Here is a 21,409-nt window from a genome sequence, read left to right as displayed (position 1 = left end):
GACAGTCTCAAATGGTTGGAATATATTTGGAACAATTCAGTTAGAGATTCCTTGAGAGTCTGGCAAAAAAAAAATACACCATGGCAAGAGAAACTAGAAGATATTATAAAGCTATGGACATTAGAAAATGCATGGAAGAAGCCGGATTTGACTAAGAACCATGGAACAAGAGAATAAGAAGAATGAACCCAGCTGCTTGCTTGAAATCCATCAATGGAAAAGAGGGGAGGGGGTGAAAAGGAAAATGTATATAGTTGGAACAAACATATTGAATGTAACCAATATAATAATATTCTATACTATAAAAAAATTTAAAAATATATAAATCAATGGATCTTGAAGCTGCTTTATTGTGACATGCCTTCATCAACATATTATTTATTTAGAAATAAACAAACAAATAAACAGACTTAATTTAACCAAGGTATCTGGAAAGCTAAGGTGAAACATGCTGCTGAAAGTTGCCATTACTTCTCTCAACTACCCCTGGCGATTCCAGAAATTACCAGTCTGTCTTACACTAAACAAAGTCAGTATTTGAATTTGTTTCCTTGTTTATGTTTCCGCCACAAAAATGAAGCATAATTGGGCTTATTCAGTATTGTGTATCCTTGGCTGCATTTATGCTTCTCGGAGGAATGTTTTTTTTAAAAAAAAAAGTCTGAACGTGTTTTTGTTTGTAAAGCTGAAACTATAAAACAAGCAAAGAAATGTCTTGCAGAGAGTCTGCAAATCAAGCCACAGTTTAAAACACTTGCACTAATGGAGACAGCCAAAGAGTTGGCCGCAGAGAACACGGCTCCGTTTTCCCCCCAGCGGAATTTCCTTTCTGGTTCCTCTTGCTAACATCCCTCTTTCCTCCTGAGCAGGAACCCCATTTTTTCCCACAAAGGGGTCCTCCCAATCAGCCAAATAATACAATTTTTTTAAAATGCACACGTCCACAATCCAGTGTCCACTGCAAGAACCTATGAAACGTGGCTTGCCAATTGCCTGCCTTAGCTCCAATCCCACTCACTGAGGAACTGAGGAGGAGCAAAGGTGGCTGCCATAGTGATGCTCTAGGAAGCCTTGGGGCATCCCATAACCGACCTCCAGGAAGCCAACAGCAAGAAGGAGCAGCAGAGAAATGGCAGAAGAGCCTGAGCAACAACAGCAGGCTTCAGCAGTTCCAGGGATCAGGGTGGAGGCAGCACAGCCCTGGCCAAGCTGCAAGCAACAGCCCACAGCAGCTTAGAGAGTGGGGCAGGGACAGCACAACCCCAGCCAGGCTGCAATCAACAAGGACGGCCAGGAAGGCTGGAGAGCCAGTCTCAGGCCAGCAGGGCAAGAAAGACAGCTTGCCAGCCACTAGGAACTGGGGCATAATGCCCATTGGGCAAGGTGGACAGCTGCCCAGAGCACCATCTTGTGGGGCATCAAACGGTGGGTTCGGTTTTGGGGTATTTTTAGTGGTTTTCCATTTTTGGCCCACAGGGAGAAGTTTTTATTAGCAGCACCAAAATTTCAAAGGTATCACTCAGAGACTGTCCTTGCCGCTACCCCCAAGTTTGGTGGTTTGTCATGGATCCAAAGGGACTCCCCTTAGCAGGCCTCATCCCCATTGTTTCCACTGGATAATAGGAGATGAGGGTTAGATCTGAGGGTCTGTCCATAACTTTGGCCCCTGAACCAAACTGCACCAAACCTGGGGTGTATCATTAGGGAAATCTCCTGATGAGACCCTGAAAGTTTTGAGACTGTGTCTTCAGAAATGCCCCCCCCCCCAGCCTGCAACCCCCATTGACAGCAAGCAATATAGAAAACTCAATGCTTCAACAAAGATTCTGGGCAAATTTCTGGGATGTTCCAGTATATGCATTTTGATGTATCAGTTACCAAAATTTCAGGGTATCATCATCTGGAAACCGTTCCTATGGTACCCCCCAGGTTTGGTGCAGTTTGGTTCAGGGGGTCCAAAGTTATGGACCCTCAAAAGGGTAGCCCCCATCTCCTTAGCAAAGAATGGGGGAGGGGAGCCTTTGAGGGTCCCAATGTTTATGGGGGTTGGAGTTCTGGAAATTTCCTAGAATTACAGCTACAGAGATCAGTTCTCCTGAGCAAGAGTCCTAAATTGGTGACTGTAATTCTATCAGCCCCTGCCAGCATGGCCAATTGGAGAGCCGCAGGTTGCAGACCCCTGTGGGTGGGTTCTAGGGCATTATATCCTGCTGAATTCCCTCCCCTCCTTCTTCAGGTGACTCCTATGCCAGGTGTGAATTTCCTAATAGGAATTGCTGCAGCCCCACAGCTGTGCCAGTTCCGGGACATTTAGCCACCTGAGATTTTGGGTAGAGCCTGGTGTCGTAGGGTTTGCAGAGGGGAGGAACTTCAGCTGTGGGCTTAATACCATAGAGCTCACCTTCCAGCAGCTGTTTTGTTCAGGAGAACTGATCCCTATTGCCTGAAGATCAATTGCAAGAGCTGGAGCCATCACCTGGAGGCTGTCAGCCCTACCTGAGTGGGGATGGTCTTTGACCATGAAGAAATGTTGGACATGCTGGAAATGCAGCCAGCCTCCCAACGGGGCCTTGATACCTCCTGGCATTACACGCGGTCTCCAGGCTGCTCAGATCTGCACTCTGGAGAAAATGGCTGCCTTGTGACTCCCCTGATATCCTATATCTCCACTGATCTCCTTCCCATTCCCAAACTCCACCCATCCCAGCTCCATCCCACAAATCTCCAGAAAGCGGCCACCCTGAACCCACCCAGCAGGAATGTTCAAGGTCAATGAAAAGGGCTGGTCTATCTCTGAATGGAACCTTTGGCATCACAAATAAAGTTGCCAACCTCCAGGTAGGGCCTGGAGATCTCCTGAGGTTCGGCCTCGACCCTGGAGAATGGTTGCTGCGGAAGTGTACCCGTGGCATTATACACTCTACCAGTCCTCCCCAATCCTTCCACCCTCCCCAGGTATTTCTCAACCCAGAGCTGGCAGCCCTAATGACAAAGGCTACCAGAAGCCTTTGCACAAATATAGTCAGGTGGCACGCAGCTGCCCGGACTGGCAGATGGCAAAGCAGGGTTGCCAACACTGAGTTAGGAAATTCCTGGAGATTTGGGGGCGGAGCTTAAAGAGGATGGGATTTGGGGAGAACTCAGAGGGGATGTGATGCCATAGAGCTGTGGTGGCTTAACCTATACCTAGATAACCATAGACTACACCTCTATCATTCTCCTGCTAGGTATTCCCCAAATCTATCCAGAATTTCCTAAGCCAGAAGGCAACTATCCTGCCACACCTGCAACCCAAAAGGCACTGGGCAAGGTGTCCAAGGAGTAGAGTCTGGCATGAGACTTTACTTAGACTTCTAGTTCCCAGTAACGGGCACATTGGTCAGTGTGTCTAACCACTTCGGTCAGCTGCAATGAGTGTGCATGAGATGCTATATTCAAGCAATCTTTGAAGGTCTGGCTGTACTGTGTTTCCGGAAATAAGACAGGGTCTTATTAATTTTGCTCCAAAAGATGGTGCATTATGGCTTATTTTCAGGGGATGCCTTATTTTTCCCCATGATTTTGCACTCCCCCACATGACCAGATCAGCTGCCGGGAATCTGTAACTAGGGCTTATTTTGAGTAGGGCTTATATTTCGCTACATCCTCCAAAAAATCCCTAAAAATCATGCTAGGTCTTACTTTTCGGATAGATCTTATTTTGGGAAACAGAATAGTCATTTTGATGCTTCAGATCAAGCTCTGCATCAGGAGACACTGGACTTCCTTTCGGCTTTCCTCCAGCACCGCTATAAGAGATGAGTTGGTCTGCTCAGGCCTAACACCAAAATAAGACAGTGTCTTATATTAATTTTTTTGCCCCAAAGAGAGGCGCCTGTGTTCATTTTCAGGGATGTCTTATTTTTCTGCGGTTCTGTCTGGCTGCATGCTTCCAAACAAAAAACTTGCTTACTTTCTCGGGATGTCTTATATTTCGTGACTTCAGCAAACCTCTACTACTGCCTTGTATTTTCAGGGATGCTCCATATCAGTGACGCATAACATTGGTAGACCGAGTCTAAATTGCAACCCAAAACTCCACTTATTTATCGCAGTGCCAACACGGCAATTTAACCTGAATATTGAGGTTTTCGCTTAGAAGAAATAACAGTTGGCTCTGAGGTGCATGTTACGCCGAGTAAGCTGGTGAAACAACCTGCGTAACGCTCAATGGGTAAATCACGACGTGCTGGCAGGGGCTGATGGGAATTGTAGTCCATAACATCTGGAGTGCCAAAGGTTCGCCACCACTGCTCTAGACCTTCTCTGAGGTTAGTAACTCTAATATGACTCCTTCATAATGCCCTCATATAGGTTTGCACTTTGCCCTCCCATAGTGAACAAATCCGCACCTCAACATTAATCCCTTGCTATTGATTATTTGGGGAGTAGGGGAATATAGAGACTGTAAGGATCCTCACAGAATCATCTGGAATGACCTATTTTCCAAAAGTCCACCTAGAAATGATGTTAACATCATTCAAGATTCTTCAGGTGTTTCACCAGTCTCTATGGTCTTTACCACAGATATGGACAAAATTCCTAGAACATCACAGAGTATGTGATGTCACATTCCCTGAAACTACACCTTTCCCAGGCACAACCTTCCAGGTCTCCTGACATAAGTCAGTATAGAGACAATAAAGCGACATACCTGAACACTGCACAACCCTATCCTTACGTCATTGGCCTCGTGGTGGCTGACTTTTTCTGGTGAATTTAAGCTCACCCTAAGAAACTGAATGGTGCTATGTATTTTGAAATATCTAATGTTTTTTAACATTAAGCTGAAAACGCAATATCAAGCGCGATGCGTTCTGTCTGATGCTTGCTTGCAACAGACGTCCTATCTTACAAGGTTGTCCTTGAATTGACTTTCTATGAGCGACTCCTTGGATAGCGTCAGCTGGAGAGCCAATTTCATGAATGGACTGAGTCTACAGAGAGTTGTCACCTATTATGAATGAAGTGCCTATTTTGACTTGGACAAGAGTATTATGAATGGGAATTTAGCTGTGTGTCATACCACAGTCAAATACTCTGAATGAGACCTTAAAATTGCTGTGCTATATTGTGACTAAAAATAGTGTTTGTTACCTAATAGTGTTTGTTGTTAATTATGAAATGATTTTTCTGCATATAATTCTTCTATGAAGCAATAGGTGTGTACAACTTTGGTACAAAGAAATATTTGTTTATGTTGTTATTCCTATGAAGCAATAGGAAAATACATATATATGAAAATAATTTCCAAGTTAAGCACATGCTTTCATGTTATTCTACTATTATCCTGTGGGTCCTGTTTAAATGTTAAAAAACATTAGATATTTCAAAACACATAGCACCATTCAGTTTGTTAGGGTGTGAACTCGCTTGTGTTACTAGGGTTTCCTTCATACTCTGACCTTGTTTATGAGAGTTTAAACTCGCCTCAAAACTCTGCATGTCTGACCAGGTCTGTTCAGCAGGTTTGCTCTACATCTTAGTACACCTAATGCAGCGTACACAGTGGGAGTATTGAGCTGCTGTGTTACTTACGGAGCAGCTGCACTGGGCACACTGGTTGGCTTGTCTGTTCTGAAAGAGTCCCTCTGCCACAAACATTTCTCCGTGGTGATAGGTGGTGCCGTTATATTCACATGACTTCCCAGTGATCTTACCACCCATGGAAAAAAGGGAATCGTCTGTAAAGGTGAGATGGGGGTTGGGGGGTGGTGGTGGCAGAGGAGAAAAGCAATTAACAACAACAGCAAAAATAATACAATCCTTTGCCTTTGACAACAATGCTAATTCCTACTACAGTAACCATCATGAACAGATTATTTTCATACGCTCTACATGGCCTTCTCCTTGAAGGGAATGCTGTACTTATGACTACTTAAAAATGCTGAAGCACTAAAAATGTTAAGGGGTGGGGGTGGAGTCTTATGTGCACGTGGACCTGATTCTTTGGCCTTTATGTTGGCTATTTCCATATTCAAGTCAAGGTGCTGACACCTAACCTTAAAAGCCCTTTGCAATCTAGGACCTTCTTATCTTAGGGACTGCATTTTCCCATATACCAGGGATCTGCCACCTGTGGCTCTCCAGATGTTCATGGACTACAATTCCCATCAGCCCCTGCCAGCAGGGGGCGCGGGGGTGCCCGGAGCAGGTGTTGTCCCCTGGTGCTGTTTCCCCCCGATATGCCTCTGGTAGGTTGTTGTGAGTTTTCTAGGCTGTGTGGCCATGGCCTGATAGTTTTTGCTCCTAACATTTCATTCCACATCTATGACTGGCCTCTTCAGAGGCACATCAAGGTAAGATGTATGCAATAAGACGCAGGTGAAATGTTAGGAGCAAAAACTACCAGACCGTGGCCACACAGCCCGGAAAACCCACAACTGCTAGTTGATTCTGGCCACGAAAGCCGTTGACAATACGTTATGTCGGCGGCTTCACAAACTAAGCAAGTCTGTCCGCTGGGAACCTTATAAGTTTGCTTCAGCACACAGTCATTTTAAACCAAGTGTTTTGGGCAAGGAACGACAAAGTGTTGGTTTGCTGGAACCCAAATAATGATGGCACGCAAGGAATCCGCCGGGCTGGAGTCTCAGTGCAAACGAAACCCTCGTCCCTGACCTGCAGAATTCATGGGTGGCTGCAGCTTCTTAACATCTGTGGGTTAATATAATGTAAAAAGAAACGCTCCAGAATTATTATGCTACCGAGGAATGCCGGGCTGCCCTCTCCCTTCATTTGTTAAGTTGGGCACTCGACCAAATGTGCGAGAGAGGTTTCAGGTTATAGGCATCAGAGAGAAACAGCAATGTTTCGAGGCCTCTGTAAACCATTTATTTTGGCACGCGGGCACCTCGGCCTTTTAATACCCCTTTGAAGTAACATGAAAAGTAAATCTCAGGACCTCTGTATTGCATAATACCCATGAAACTTGACGTGTTACAGTCTTATGTGTATACCCCCGAGGCCTCACGGCCGAGGTACAGAATGGGGAAGGGAGAAACCGTTTTTGATTTTGATCCCTTTGAGCTCATGTTAAATTGTGTCCCTGGCTTACTTGAAAATGTGGGGCAGCCTTGCTCTCCTACTGTTCCTCCAGAGTCCCTTGCTTGTGATTTTCTTGGGCCACTATTTAGTCAGGGAGAGGGCTGGGGTTTCTATTTCCCCATTTATGGCAGGAGATCGCAAATCAATTTTAGCCCTTGCCCGCCAATACTGGTTCGCTGATCGGTGGGCAGAAATGGGGGCTGATAGGGGGTGAATCACCCTGAGGAGAAAAATTAAAAAGAAAAATAAGGGCCTTGTATACTCTCAGGAAGTTCTGACCACAGGGCACCAGATGCTCTCTAGAGCTATGTGGAATGGATCTCCAGAAACTATATGATAATCTTACCATGAAGTTTCTGATGTTTTTCTTGAACTAACATCAGTCAGTTCCAGATAGTTTTAGGAATTGCCAGGACCTCTACGGTCAGAACAGCAGTGGTGTAGGAGGTTAAGAGCTGGTGTATCTAATCTGGAGGAACCGGGTTTGATTCCCAGCTCTGCCGCCTGAGCTGTGGAGGCTTATCTGGGGAATTCAGATTAGCTTGTACACTCCCACACATGCCAGCTGGGTGACCTTGGGCTAGTCACAGCTTCTCGGAGCTCTCTCAGCCCCACCTACCTCACAGGGTGTTTGTTGTGAGGGGGGAAGGGCAAGGGATTGTCAGCCCCTTTGAGTCTCCTGCAGGAGAGAAAGGGGGGGATATAAATCCAAACTCTTCTTCTTCTTCTAAGTAGCTGGAGCCAGTGGCATAGCGTCAAGGGGCGTGGCGGGGGCGTGACGCAACAGGTACGTGCTGGTGCGGAGGCGTGGCGGGGGCATTCAGGGACATGGTGGGGGCGTGGCAGGGGCACAGGGCACACGTGCGTGCCGGGCGCAGCTCCCCCTTGCTATAGCTCTGGCTGGAGCACAGCTTTTCTTTTAAATTCTTCTCCTAGCATTCTGCCCTCTCCCCCTGCCCATCCCTCCGTCCAGTTGCCAGACACTGTCTGGCAGCCCCTTCTCCCCGCTGCAGACTATAATGCAGAAAGCAGAAGCCTCTCTTGTAGGCGTGGAGGCAGAGGAGCAAAAGTAGATCAAATCAGGTGAAAAGAAATCAAATGATAGAAATCAGTTTAGGGGTGCCAGCCTCCAGCCGGGACCTGGGACTCCCCCAGAATTACACCTTGACTACAAAAATAAAAAAATGGGTGTTTTGGAGGGTGGATGCTATGGCCCTGAACCCCAGCGAGGTTTTTGTCCTTCCCAGACTCCAGTCCACCCCCAAATCTTCAAACGTTGGCAAATCTGCATCTGGCAACCCTATGCCCTATCTCCCACTATTGGTCAGGGAAGACTTGGCAACCCTAGATCAGTTTTCCTGGACAAAATGGAAGGTGGGCTCTGTGGCATTATCCCCCCCAACCCCCACCCTCCCCCACCCTCCCCCATTCTCCCCCCAGCCCCCACACCTCCCCAAGCTCTGCCCTGAGAATTTCCCAGTATTTCCCAACCCAGAGCCAGAAGCCCTAGATATGGTTGCTGGGTGGAGAGCCACTTTCAAGGAAGGTGAGCGCATAAGAAGGAAAAAACAGAGATCACCGTCACGTACAGTTATACTCCCATATGTGCCGGCAGATATTAATAAAATCTATACAACAGGCTACATAAAATGCATTAGAAACAATGAATTTTAAAGCCACAACTCAGGAGACAGTAAAATAATCTAATGTGGTCCTAAATAAGACTGCTTCTTGAAGAGGGAAAGTGAGGGGATCAGGAACACCCTTGCTGGGTAGGCCATTTCCTATTTGTGGGGTTGTCCCCTAAAAAGCTTTCTCTCACGTTCCCACCACTTGATCTTCTTTCAGTGAAGGGCAGTCAAGGGGGCCAGAACAAACAGCTGGTGGTTGACTTGCAAAAAGCAAACGATTAGGGAAGGGACTGGAAATAAAATGACTGATATTTTATATATATATATACAGGAGGTGGTGATGGCCACTAACCTGGATAGCTTTAAAAGGGGCTTGGACAGATTTATGGAGAAGTCGATTTATGGCTACCAATCTTGATCCTCTTTGATCTGAGATTGCAAATGCCTTAGCAGACCAGGTGCTCGGGAGCAGCAGAAGCAGCAGCAGAAGGCCATTGCTTTCACATCCTGCATGTGAGCTCCCAAAGGCACCTGATGGGCCACTGCGGGTAGCAGAGAGCTGGACTAGATGGACTCTGGTCTGATCCAGCTGGCTTGTTCTTATGTTCTTATATTGCCCATGGTTTATTCAGCACAGCCTAAATAAGACATCCTGGGGGTGCTAAAGAAGGCATCCTGGGAAGGCACTTCACACAGCTTTCTTTCCAGGATGGCCCCAGGATGCCTTATTTTAACTCAAGCCGTCTTTTTTGGAGAACGCTTCAAAGTGCACATTTCCCCCCTAAGCCGCCTTCAAAACGTTTCCTGCCTGGCTGTGCAGAATGCAGAGCTCAGGAGGCATCCCATTTTTCCCACCCAACTGTTTTGCTCTCTGGTCAGTTTCACCCGCAACTTGTGCCCAACGTTTTGTGAGCAGATGCTGAAGGTTGCTCCAGGACATTTGCTCCGCAGGCTCCGATCCTGGGCACCTTTTCAGCCCAGAAAGTACATAGTTGTACTCAGCTGGTCCTGTCGACTCTGGCGATATATAGTTTTCCTGTTGTTTCCAATGAGCTATCTCCATAGCTATACAGACACAAATATAAGAATCTAAGCTGCTTGGAAGACCCATCTACTTCCCACTGAGAAGCACTGAGTTGATCTGCTCTCCACAGACCGAATCAAGTCGGTTCACAGAGAGCAGATCAACCCAATATTTCTCAATGGGTGGTAGACCCATCTTTTGAGTGGCCAAGATTCTCATATTTTTGTCTGTGTCGCTATGGAGATAGTCCATTGAACTTTTTTTTAAAAATAGGAAAACCATATATTGCCCGAATTGACAGGACCAGCTGAGTACAACTATGTACTTTTGGGGCTGAAAAGGTGCCCAGGATCGGAGCCTGAGGAGCAAACATCCTGAGGCAACTTTCAGCAAATGGCGGTAGGAAGAATCCCTTCAGTTGCGCACAAAATGTCGGATGCAAGTGGAGGGTGAAACTGACCAGACAGCAAAACAGTCAGTCGGGAAACAGCCTGTTTCCCACCTTTGCTGTCTGGAAAACACACCAGAAGTCCCCTCTTTTAAAGACGTCCCCCAGACATCTTATTTTGGGTGGGCAGAGTGAAAAGAGGCAGTTGCCACTTTTAAAGATGTCCCACAGAGGTCTTTTCTGTGCTTTGCGGAATGGACCCTTGTGTAGAGCTACAGTACAGCTCCATTTGGAATCCTGTGTTGTTTGGCCCTCCAGAGTATCAGGTTGGCCACTGTGGAAGACACGATGCTGATCTAGATGGACCGCTGGTCTGATCCAGAAGGCTTCACATGTTCTTGGTGACTACATTTGCCAGCCCCCTCCCTGCTCCACGTATGCAGAGGTCTTCAGTTGAATAACAATCTAGTTAAATCAGTTAAATAACCATCTAGTTTGCAGAAAAAGAGGAAGACTCAACATGAGAAGAATTGACTCTATAAAGGAAGTCTTGGCCTTCAGTTTGCAAGACTTGAGCCAGGTGGGATGTTTTGGAGGTCGTTAATTCATAGCGTCCCCATAATTCAGAAGTAACTTGATGACATGTAACTTACATTATTTTATTTTTACATTTTAATTTACGTTATTTATAGTCCACCTGTTTCACAGGGATTCGAGGGAGATTACAGTCAGAAAATGGGACATTGAATAACCAATGCATCACGATTGTTGACATCTGGAACCATCAGAATGTATAGAAGCATAGCTTATAGCATAAGACAGCCAGAATGGTTTAGTGCTGTGGTGGCGAACCTTTGGCACTCCAGATGTTATGGACTACAATTTCCATCAGCCCCTGCCAGCATGGTCAATTGGCCATGCTAGGAGGGGCTGATGGGAATTGTAGTCCATAACATCTGGAGTGCCAAAGGTTCGCCACCACTGGTTTAGTGGATAAGAGCAGTGGACTCTTATCTGGAGAACCAAGTTTGAGTCCCCACTCTTCCATATGAGTGGTGGACTCTTATCTGGGGAACCGGGGTTTGTTCTCTTTATGAAGCCTGCTGAGTAACTTTGGGCCAGTCACAGTTCTCTCCAAATTCTGCAAGCCCCACCTACCTCATAAAGAGCCTGTTGTGGGGAGAGGAAGGGAAAGAGTTTGTAAGCCCCTTTGAGACTCCTCACAGGAGCGAAGACAGGGAATAAATCCAAACTTTTCCACTAACATGACACTTTAAGTGGTACTTAATTGGATCCTACTTACAGTAAGTTAAACGTAGCAGTATAGACCACAGTCCCTAATAATTTATCCAAATAAGTTTGTGAACCATTTTGTACATGTACTAGATTTCATAGGCCAAGTCCCCACAGGACAGTGATGGTGAACCTTTTCGAGACCAAGTGCCCAAACTGCAATCCAAAACCCACTTATTTATTGCAAAGTGCCAACATGGCAATTTAACCTGAATACTAAGGTTTTAGTATAGAAAAAACGGTTGGCTCCAAGGCATGCATTACTCAGGAGTAAGCTTGGTGGTAGCCGGTGGCTTTGCTTTGAAGCAACCGTGCAACTCTTCCAAATGGGTGAATCACGACCCTAGGAGGGTTTGCTCAGAAGCAAGGCCCATTGCCAGCAACTGAGTTTACTCCCAGGTAAAGGATTGTGCTTTAGTTCTTCACATGAAAATCAGTGGCGTTTAACAGCGCTTAGCAGGGTTACCTACACTGCTTCCCCAAAACTAGGTCTTAGGCTTAATGCTAATAATCGAGCGGAGCGGCCCAGGCCAGCCTGGGGGGGGGGGGGGACTCTGTTTGCGCATGCCCACAGAGAGGGCTCTGAGTGCCACCTCTGGCACCCGTGCCATAGGTTCGCCACCACAGCTTTAAGTGGTACTTAATTGGATCCTACTTACAGTAAGTTATACGTAGCAGTATAGACCACAGTCCCTAATAATGTATCCAAATAAGTTTGTGAACCATTTTGTACATGTACTAGATTTCATAGGCCAAGTCCCCACAGGAAATCAATGGGACTTACTCCTAAGGAAATTTACTGCAGGTACAAGAATTGATAATAGCTCAGATTTGTACCTCCTTTTCTGCGGCATATATCCCTTTCCTGGTTCCTCTCCAAACTTGATATGTAAAACCACATTCATTGGAAGATCTTGGCTGCTCTCATAATAACCCCTTGTCCTGCCAAACAGAAAACTAAACCCAGAGTAATTTGCTCGTGTAAATGTCAAGTGCGTACTTTGAAAAATCTTGGCACATGTCTGGTAGCATTATACAATCTCCCTCCCCATTGGTTCATGCACAGTATATTAACGGTGGCATATGGTACCTAACTCAAAGACTACCTCACCCCCAAATCCCTGGTTGGGTGATTCTGGCTTTCTGAATGAAGACTGTCCCCCTCCCAAACGGCTTCATTTCATGGGCTTCGAGTCACTGGTTGCCTCTGATAAGCAACAAAGTGATTTTTCCGAATCTGTTAAAGTACACAAGTTGTCTCTTGTTTTCAAAGATGCTAGAGTGGTGGATGAAGGAGTCAGCGGTGGGATCCAAAAATTTTAGTAACAGGTTCCCGTGGTGGTGGGATTCAAACAGTGGCGTAGCGCCAATGGGGCTGGGCGGGGCACAACAGTGGCGTGGCCAGGCATTCCGGGGGCGGGGCATTAATAATTTCTCTGTTACTGTAAAAAACTTACTGTAAAAACAAAAGTACCTAATTTCCAGCTGGTATCTTTCTGTCCATAATTTAAACTCATTATAGCAAGTCCTATCGTCTACTGCCAACAGAAACAACTACTTCTCCTCTAATTGACTGCCTGTCAAATACTTAATACTTTCAAATACTTAATTTTGTTTCTAGAAATCAAAAGAAGGATACTTTCCTTAAACAAGGAACTTGACCATATTTCTAAAACATGTTTTAAAAACAGCCCAACAGGGAGAATTATCCCGTTTTCTACCTTTGCTAACCAGCCACATAGGAAACAACAGGACTTTATGATTTTTGGACCTAATGGAATTTCTAACGGAAAAGCAGACCCAATTAGTAACCCCCTCTCGGCACACACAAATAATTAGTAACCCACTCTCGGGAACTGGCGAGAACCTGCTGGATCCCACCTCTGGAAGGAGTGGAATTCAATGGCTGAAGACCCCTGGACTAAAACTTCCTCTCAGTCCTTTTAGCTCCACTGGCGCTGGTGGGTCTGCGGCCCTTTCCACACATGCAGAATAATGCACTTTCAATCCACTGTCAATGCACTTTGCAGCTGGATTTTACAGCGTGAAATATCAAAATCCACTTGCAAACAATTGTGAAAGTGGACTGAAAATGCATTATTCTGCATGTGTGGAAGGGGCCTCAAAGGAGCAACTATGATTCACTGTAATGGTATCAGGGTCTCCAGGTTGATTGAAAAGGTGCTTGAAGGAGACAGCAAAGCACAGTTCTCTTGTACTTGGCTTCTGCTGATGCTTCCAGGCATTTCCTTTGGGAAATGGGAGAGTGAACTTATTGGTTCAGTTGTGGAAGAGAACGTCTGCCATATCGCAGGACGTGCCAGGTGCCTACCCAGAGGCGTAGCTGGGCCATACTGTGCCCGGTGTGCACTCTGCGTTTTCCGCGGCCCCCCTGCAGCGCCCTGCCCCCCCACACTTACCTTAGTTCAGCCTGGAAAAGCAGCCTGTTCCCTTCAGACTGAACATGGCCTGGTGGGAACTACACTTCCCATGAGACCTTGGGGCTCGCAAGGTCTCCTGGGAAGTGTAGTTCCCGCCAGGCTGTTTTCAGCCTGAAGGGAACAGGCCGCTTCTCCAGCCTGCAGTGTTTCAATAAGGTAAGTGTGGGGGCAGGGGGGGAGTGGTGTGCCGCGGGGGTGGGTGGGGCGATTTTCCACCCCCAGGAATGCGCCCGATGCAACACGCTCTCCCCAGCCTGCTGGTATCTCCGCCTCTGTGCTTTTACCTTATCAACCCCTGAGACCAACCTGAGAATATGACCATATGCACTCCACCCATTTTCTCCTTTTCTTCTTCCTTTCCTGCTTTCTTTTTCTAGATTGGATAATAGAGGCTAGAGCTGGTATGAAAAAAGGCCGAAGAATTTGAAGGTGCAAAATTTCTAAGGTTATTATTTTATTCCTAAAAGCAAAAGTTTAAATAGCAATATTTTTCAAGCATATAACAAGGAATTCTGTTAGGAACCAGGACTGAAACTTCTTTAGAACTAAAATATTCTGTGTATATACAATTTTAATTAGGTTGCTTTTTTGTTTTCTTTTCCCAGAGTGGATGATAAAGGCTAGAGCTGGTGTGAAGAGAAGGCCGTTTCCGCACGGTGGCGGAAATGCAGCTCCACCGGCATAATGCCGGTGGAGGCTTGGGGACTGTTTGCCCTCTATTGTGTGAGTGGCCCCGACTTTCTCCCCAGCCGGAGAGGCAGCTCCAGGGGTTGGAGGGCAGTGTGGGCGTGTCCCTCCAGAGCAGCGCTGGACGGGAAGGTGAGTGGAGGGGACAGGAAAAGCGGCGTCTTCCTGCTGGTGCTCTTCACACCGCACCGGTGGGAAGATGCTGCTTTTCAAAAACCTCGCTTGTTGACCGAGGTTTGAAAGCGGCGCCTTCGCGCCACTTGGGGGTGGCCAGGACAGCGCTGCTGCAATGCAGCAGCACCTCCTGTGCAAACAAGCACCCTAGGGACGGGTTTTTTTCCGTCCCTAGGGCACTGTTATTTGGCCGTGCGGAAACGGCAGAAGTCAAAGGAACAAAAGGTTCAAAAAGTTACATTTATTTGCCCAATGTTAATTTGAGGAGATAAACTTTAAATAGCAATTATTTTTGAATAGTGGGACAAGAAATTTTGTTAGAAACCAGGATTGCAAACTTCTCTAGAACTGAAATACTTTGAGTGCATGCATGCTTGTGCATGTGTGTGTAATTCTAATTAACTTCAGAACTGTCGGCGATAAGGTATATAACATTCAGTGCTGTTTTCAAAGTCATTGGGAAACTTTCCAAGGATTTAAATGGGCTTTGAAGAAACCCTAGAATCCATATGTACATACATTCAAGAATGGCAAATCCAGATCCCTCTGTCCTTAAGCATACTGTAATGTAATAGTTAAATAAAATACAAAGTGATTTGGGAGAAGGGCTCAGATTCGTTTTCTAAATGGGTTACTTTTTAAGCAACAGCTGAAAGGAGTGAAAAGAGGCCGGGAAGCAATCCAGTGTCAAACAACCGCCAATGAGAACGCTAACTGAATCCAGATGTGCAGCCTTAAGACACAGGTGTCAAACACATTACCCTACCCTGTCCTTTTTGAAAGAAACTTCAAGGGCTGTGCTAAGCTTATGAACACCAAGCCAACGTAGGGCCTTATTCCAGCCGGTAGCACGCACAAGATCACCCACCGCTTGGCCCTATTAAACCAGTACGACCATAAATGGCCTATCGACTATATCAGGTGAATGGTACCCTTTTGATTCTGATGATCAGGTTTCTTTAGCTTCCTTGAGCAAAAGGTGGCTTGCCCGCCAGTGCTTTTGTATTTGTGGGTGTGTGCCTGCAGCTTAATTTCCTGTGTTTTTCTTTGTTTGTTTTTTATGATGGTGTAACCCCCATGCTCAGAATGGGTTGACCCAGTAAGGGGTGGAGACTCAAAGCAGCAAGAGGCTGCAGCAGACCTCATGTAGTTGGAGGAGACAAGGCTACCAGACTCGGACCTTGATTTCTATAAGCCCTTAACACCTTGTTAAGGTAACTGCAATATTGTTGGGAACTACTGGGAAGGTAGTTGTTTATTTTTGCTATGTTGTAAATGTTGGAGTTTATTGTTTCAGGGTTTCTTTTTATGTTTGTAATGGGTGAGAGTTCTCCTGGAAACCTTCATCATGTTGCATCCTGTTCATCAAGCCCTTGGAGTCTTCAGGAGCCAACCCACTTGCAAAGAAGAATTGGACTTGGCAGTATCAGTAGACTGTAAAGATAAGGACTTGAAAATACAACCTGAACAGGACCTTGAAATGTGATGTCAAATGTTGATGTTTAATGTTATATGTTAAGAAAGTAAACCATTTTGTTTAAAAAAATTGTTGCTGCAAACTCATTCCAAGTTCTGCCCCACAGAACCCGCGAGCTGAGGTTACAATGGCACAAGAAATTACTCAATGAGGGCATGAATGAGACATTAAACAGGCGAAATCCAGCATCCTTTTCCCTACAATAACCAGGCAGACGTCCTTACCTGGATGGTCCAGGCTAGCCTGATCTGGCCATTTTTGGGAAGCTAAGCAGGGTCAACCACGGTTAGCATTTGGATGGGAAACGACAGTACCAGCCAGTGGCGAAATCGTCTCTGAACGTTTTTTGCGATGGAAACACTGCTGACTTGCCATGTCGGCTGTGATTTGATGGCACTTTCCGTCACTACTAGCCAATCAGATTCCCCAGAAGGCCCACAAATAGAGGCACGGAGGCAGACAACTTCCTGGGAGATTTGACTGCTTCTGAATATGGAGGTTCCTCTGAACCATCATGGCAAAAAGCCACTAATAAACCTCTCTTTCTCCACAAATCATAATATTAGATTACAATGTCAGAGGCTGGGAGGATATTTTCAGAAGGCTTGCAAGGTTCATGGTGTTTGATGCTTCTAGAGAACGGGACGCAACGAGGGGTCTCTCATTGTTTCCCTATCGGGATTTCACCTTTGTTCATCTGGCCCTTGGTGATTGTTCTTCTCCTTAATTTCTAAACAAACAAATCACACAGATCCACACCTGATCCTGACATAAGAACATAAGAAGAACATAAGAACAAGCCAGCTGGATCAGACCAAAGTCCATCTAGTCCAGCTCTCTGCTACTCGCAGTGGCCCACCAGGTGCCTTTGGGAGCTCACATGTAGGATGTGAACGCAATGGCCTTCTGCTGCTGCTCCCCCCGAGCACCTGGTCTGCTAAGGCATTTGCAATCTCAGATCAAGGAGGATCAAGATTGGTAGCCATAAATCGACTTCTCCTCCATAAATCTGTCCAAGCCCCTTTTAAAGCTATCCAGGTTAGTGGCCATCACCACCTCCTGTGGCAGCATATTCCAAACACCAATCACACGTTGCGTGAAGAAGTGTTTCCTTTTATTAGTTTCAATTCTTCCCCCCAGCATTTTCATAAATGAATGTCCCCTGGTTCTAGTGACAGGAGAAAGAGAGAAAAATTTCTCTCTGTCAACGTGTTCTACGCCGGGCATAATTTTGTAGACTTAATTGCTATCCCCCATCAGCCGCCTGCTCTCCAAACTAAAGAGTCCCAAACGCTGCAGCCTCTCCTCATAGGGAAAGTGCTCCAGTCCCCCAGTCATCCTTGTTGCCCTTCTCTTGCACCTCTTTTTCTCGCCCCCCAATATCCTTTTTTGAGATGCAGCCACCAGAATCCGGACATTGTACTCTAAGTGCGGTCAGCACTTACCACTGCTTTATATAAGGGCATGACAATCTTTGCAGTTTTATTATCAATTCCTTTTCTAATGATCCCCAGCATAGAGTCTGCCTTTTTTACAGCTGCCATGCATTGAGTTGACACTCCCATGGAACTATCAACTAAGACGCCTAAATCCCTTTCCTGGTCTGTGACTGATAGCACTGACCCCAGTAGCGTGTATGTGAAGTCTGGATTTTTTGCCCCTATGTGCATCACTTTACATTTTGCTACATTGAACTGCATTTGCCATTTCTGAGCCCACTCACCTAATTTATCAAGGTCCGCTTGGAGCTCTTCGCAATCCTTTGTGGTTCTCACCACCCTACATAATTTGGTAAATTATGACAATTTGCGACTGTCTCTTAAAACTCAAACGAAAACCTATAGGTGAACCTATGGCACGGGTGCCAGAGGTGGCACTCAGAGCCCTCTCTGTGGGCACGGGCAAACAGAGTCCCCCCCCCCCACATCTAGGCTGGCTTGGGCTGCTGGGCTCGATTATTAGCATTAAACCTAAGACCTAGTTTTGGGGAAGCAGAGTACATAACCCTGTTAAGCGCTGCTAAACCCCACTGATTTTCATGCGAAGAACTAAAGCGTGATCCTTTACCTAGGAGTAAGCTCGGTTGCTGGCAATGGGGCTTGCTTCTGAGCAAACCCTCCTAGGGCCGTGATTCATCCGTTGGAAGAGTTGCATGGTTGCTTCAAAGCAAAGCCACCGACTATCACCAAGCTTACTCCCGAGTAACGCACGCCTTGGAGCCAACTCAGTATTCAGGTTAAACTGCCGTGTTGGCTCTTTGTGATAAATAAGTGGGTTTTGGGTTGCAATTTGGGCACTCGGTCTCGAAAAGGTTCGCCGTCACTGCTATAGGCGGCCCCGGGGGGGGGGGGGCTCTGAATTCGATCAGGACAGTGGCGCTGTGCCCTCTTGCCTATATCTCCCTATTCTAAATTACTCCTTACTGTAAGAACTGTAGAGTTTTCTAAGATTACTGTTTTGCACTTCTGTGCAAAAGAAAGATCTTGTCAACTGGATACAGACGTAGGCTAAGTAATGATCTAATGTATAGGAATGATTAAAAAAATATTAAAAGCCTAATTTCCCCACTTTTGACTTTCCTGACTTTTTCAACATGGAACGGAGTTGGCAGGTGGAGGGCAAAGTGAGATACTATGGTCTTCCACAACAACTTCTCATAACCATGGACTATGCGCAGGCAAAGGAGATAGTCAGTGGTGGGATCCAAAAATTTTAGTAACAGGTTCCCATGGTGGTGGGATTCAAACTGTGGCGTAGCACCAATGGGGCTGGACGGGGTATGACGGGGGCGTGGCTGGGCATTCCAGGGCGGGGCATTCCTGGGCGGGGCTGTGGCAAGGACGCAGCCGCTGCGCCGGTCCTTGGGCGGGAAACGAATGCATGCAGGCGCAGGCTGCCACGCACGCCGGTGCACCTCCTGCTAGACTGCTTCAAGTTCTGCACGCTACTGCTGAGAGGAGGGGCGTGACTAAGGCAAAAATCACATGGCAAAATCACCAATTAGTAACGGCACACACAAATAATTAGTAACCTACTCTCGGGAACCTGTGAAAACCTGCTGGATCCCACCTCTGGAGATAGTGAAACAGAGAAACTTGAACGTAGAAAGACAGCATGATCTGAACAAAGTTAAAGAGTTTTCTTTACAATCCAAGTACCCTGAACATCTTGATGCATTATGTTAAGAATTTAGATAATCCTGATTGTAGAATATTTTTTACTGTATTAAGATGCAATGTATTACCCTCTACCATCCTCTATGGTAAATACAAAAGAATACCTCCAGCAGAATGTTTACGTCTGTGTGGAGAAGGGATCATTGAGTCAATGGTGTATATCTTATTTGACTGCCAGATTTATAGTCATATTAGGGGAGGTCTCATTACTCTCTCATTTCCAAGGAAGAGATAGAAAAACTCTCCTTTTGACTGTGCTAACAGGTATACTCAGTCCCAACTTATGCTCTACTCGGGTCCGAGTGCCTTCCTAGGGAGGGAATGGAGGCGGGGTGGGGGGTGGGGTGGGGTTCATTGCTGTCTGTTTTCTAACACCTGTCCTAGCATTGGTTTTATAGTATATAAAGTATCATAGTATATATTTCTGTATTGTTATTATATATTTTTAATGTTTTAAAGTTTAATGGTTTGTACGTTTGAGAAATTGTGTTGTGACCCACCCTGAGCCCTGCAGGGATAAGACAGGATGGAATTAGATAGATAGATAGATAGATAGATAGATAGATAGATAGATAGATAGATAGATAGAGAGAGAGAGAGAGAGAGAGAGAGAGAGAGAGAGAGAGAGAGAGAGAGAGAGAGAGAGAGAGAGATGAATGAATGAATGAATAGTTCTGCCCCCAAAGCACTAGGACCCAAGCGGAGCATTCTAGAACAAAGGCAGTCCAGGAAATGGCAGATTAATTCCCAAATCTCTTTTTAACTTAAGTTGGGACAGAGTATAGGAACCAGGAGTTCACTTATAATGGTTGAATAATGAGTAAAATATGGAAAACCTGTGTGAGTCACTTGTAATTTTAGAAAAACAGTGCCACATTTAAACATGCAAATGTTGGTACAAAGTTTTGTATTATTTTTAGTATTTTTGTACTATGTTTTATTCCCTTGTCTTGGACCTTATAAATAAAATATATATATACTGGAATATGTGTGTGTGTGTGTGTGTGTGTGTGTGTGTGTGTGTGTGTGTGTGTGTGTGTGTGTGTGTGTGTGTGTGTGAGAGAGAGAGAGAGAGAGAGAGAGAGAGAGAGAAGAAGCTGTTTGAACCTGATACATGCTGGAAAACCATAAATTCACAGGAGCCTGAGCGTAAATGTGTAACTAATCATGAATGTTCCTACAGCCTTCAAGTAGTCTGAGTCACAAGCTGAAAATGCTGCTTGGAGCCAGATGGGCTGACCCATGCGGCAGAACATGGTGTTACCCAGCCAAACATTTTGAGAGATCAAAGCAGTAGGTAGAAGATGGAAAGTCTTTGTTAAAGGCTGGAGTGTATTTGTTTATCCCAGTGGAAACTTTGCTTTACACTATTGTCCGGAAGCCTCATAATAAGTCCTTGCTAGGGTTGCCAATCTCCAGGTATTAGCAGGAGATCTCCCAGAGGTCAGAAATCAGGAATCCACACCCCATCAGTCAGTCAGCATGGCCACTGGCAAGCAGTAGGGGCTGATGGGAATTGTAGTTCCTGAACATCTGGAGAGCCGCAGGTTCCCTACCCCTGCCCTAGAAGTTCCAGTGTAAAACTTAGACTGGGGTAGTCACTCCAGCTCTTCGCTCCTCAAAGGACTCTCTCGTGAATGCGGCAGGAATTCAGTTAATCAAATTTGCCATCAAATTTAACAAATTATGGTTAAACGGCCTCAAGTGCTATAGGAATGCAGATAGCTTTACCCAGTAAACTCGCCAAGCATGGATCGACATCTTAATATCCCCCTATCTACACCACAGTGTGTCACATCTTTTAGCGCACTCATTACTAAGTGACTGCCCTTCCACTCAATGTAACTTTTTCATTTGAGGTAAAGACTAATACAGAGGACCCCACCAACTTTAGGCATCAGAAAATAACATGGTCACCTTCAGGTGGCAGTTGCCACAGAAACACTACTTAGCTTCTTTACATTTAATAAATTAAAAAAGAGAATATATTACAGGCTGACACACTCAGAACGCGGAATACATCACTTTGAAC

At 45.8% G+C, this 21,409-nt stretch overlaps 1 protein-coding gene across 1 annotated transcript in view; it reads right to left on the bottom strand.

The window, feature by feature from the left end:
• Nucleotides 1–1,014: 1,014 nt before the first annotated feature.
• The window catches only part of LOC125442924 (chordin-like protein 1), a 62,369-nt gene continuing 41,974 nt past the window's right edge, over nucleotides 1,015–21,409 (bottom strand). The window contains exons 5-6 of the mRNA XM_048514711.1: nucleotides 5,578–5,723; nucleotides 1,015–1,209 (exon numbers count right to left, since the gene is read on the bottom strand). Coding sequence (XP_048370668.1) covers nucleotides 1,015–1,209; nucleotides 5,578–5,723 — 341 coding nt within the window. The remainder of the gene's footprint in view (nucleotides 1,210–5,577; nucleotides 5,724–21,409) is intronic.

This window comes from Sphaerodactylus townsendi, linkage group LG13, assembly GCF_021028975.2.
Source record: "Sphaerodactylus townsendi isolate TG3544 linkage group LG13, MPM_Stown_v2.3, whole genome shotgun sequence".
Lineage (NCBI taxonomy): Eukaryota > Metazoa > Chordata > Lepidosauria > Squamata > Sphaerodactylidae > Sphaerodactylus > Sphaerodactylus townsendi.
This window is presented reverse-complemented; position numbering and strand designations above follow the sequence as displayed.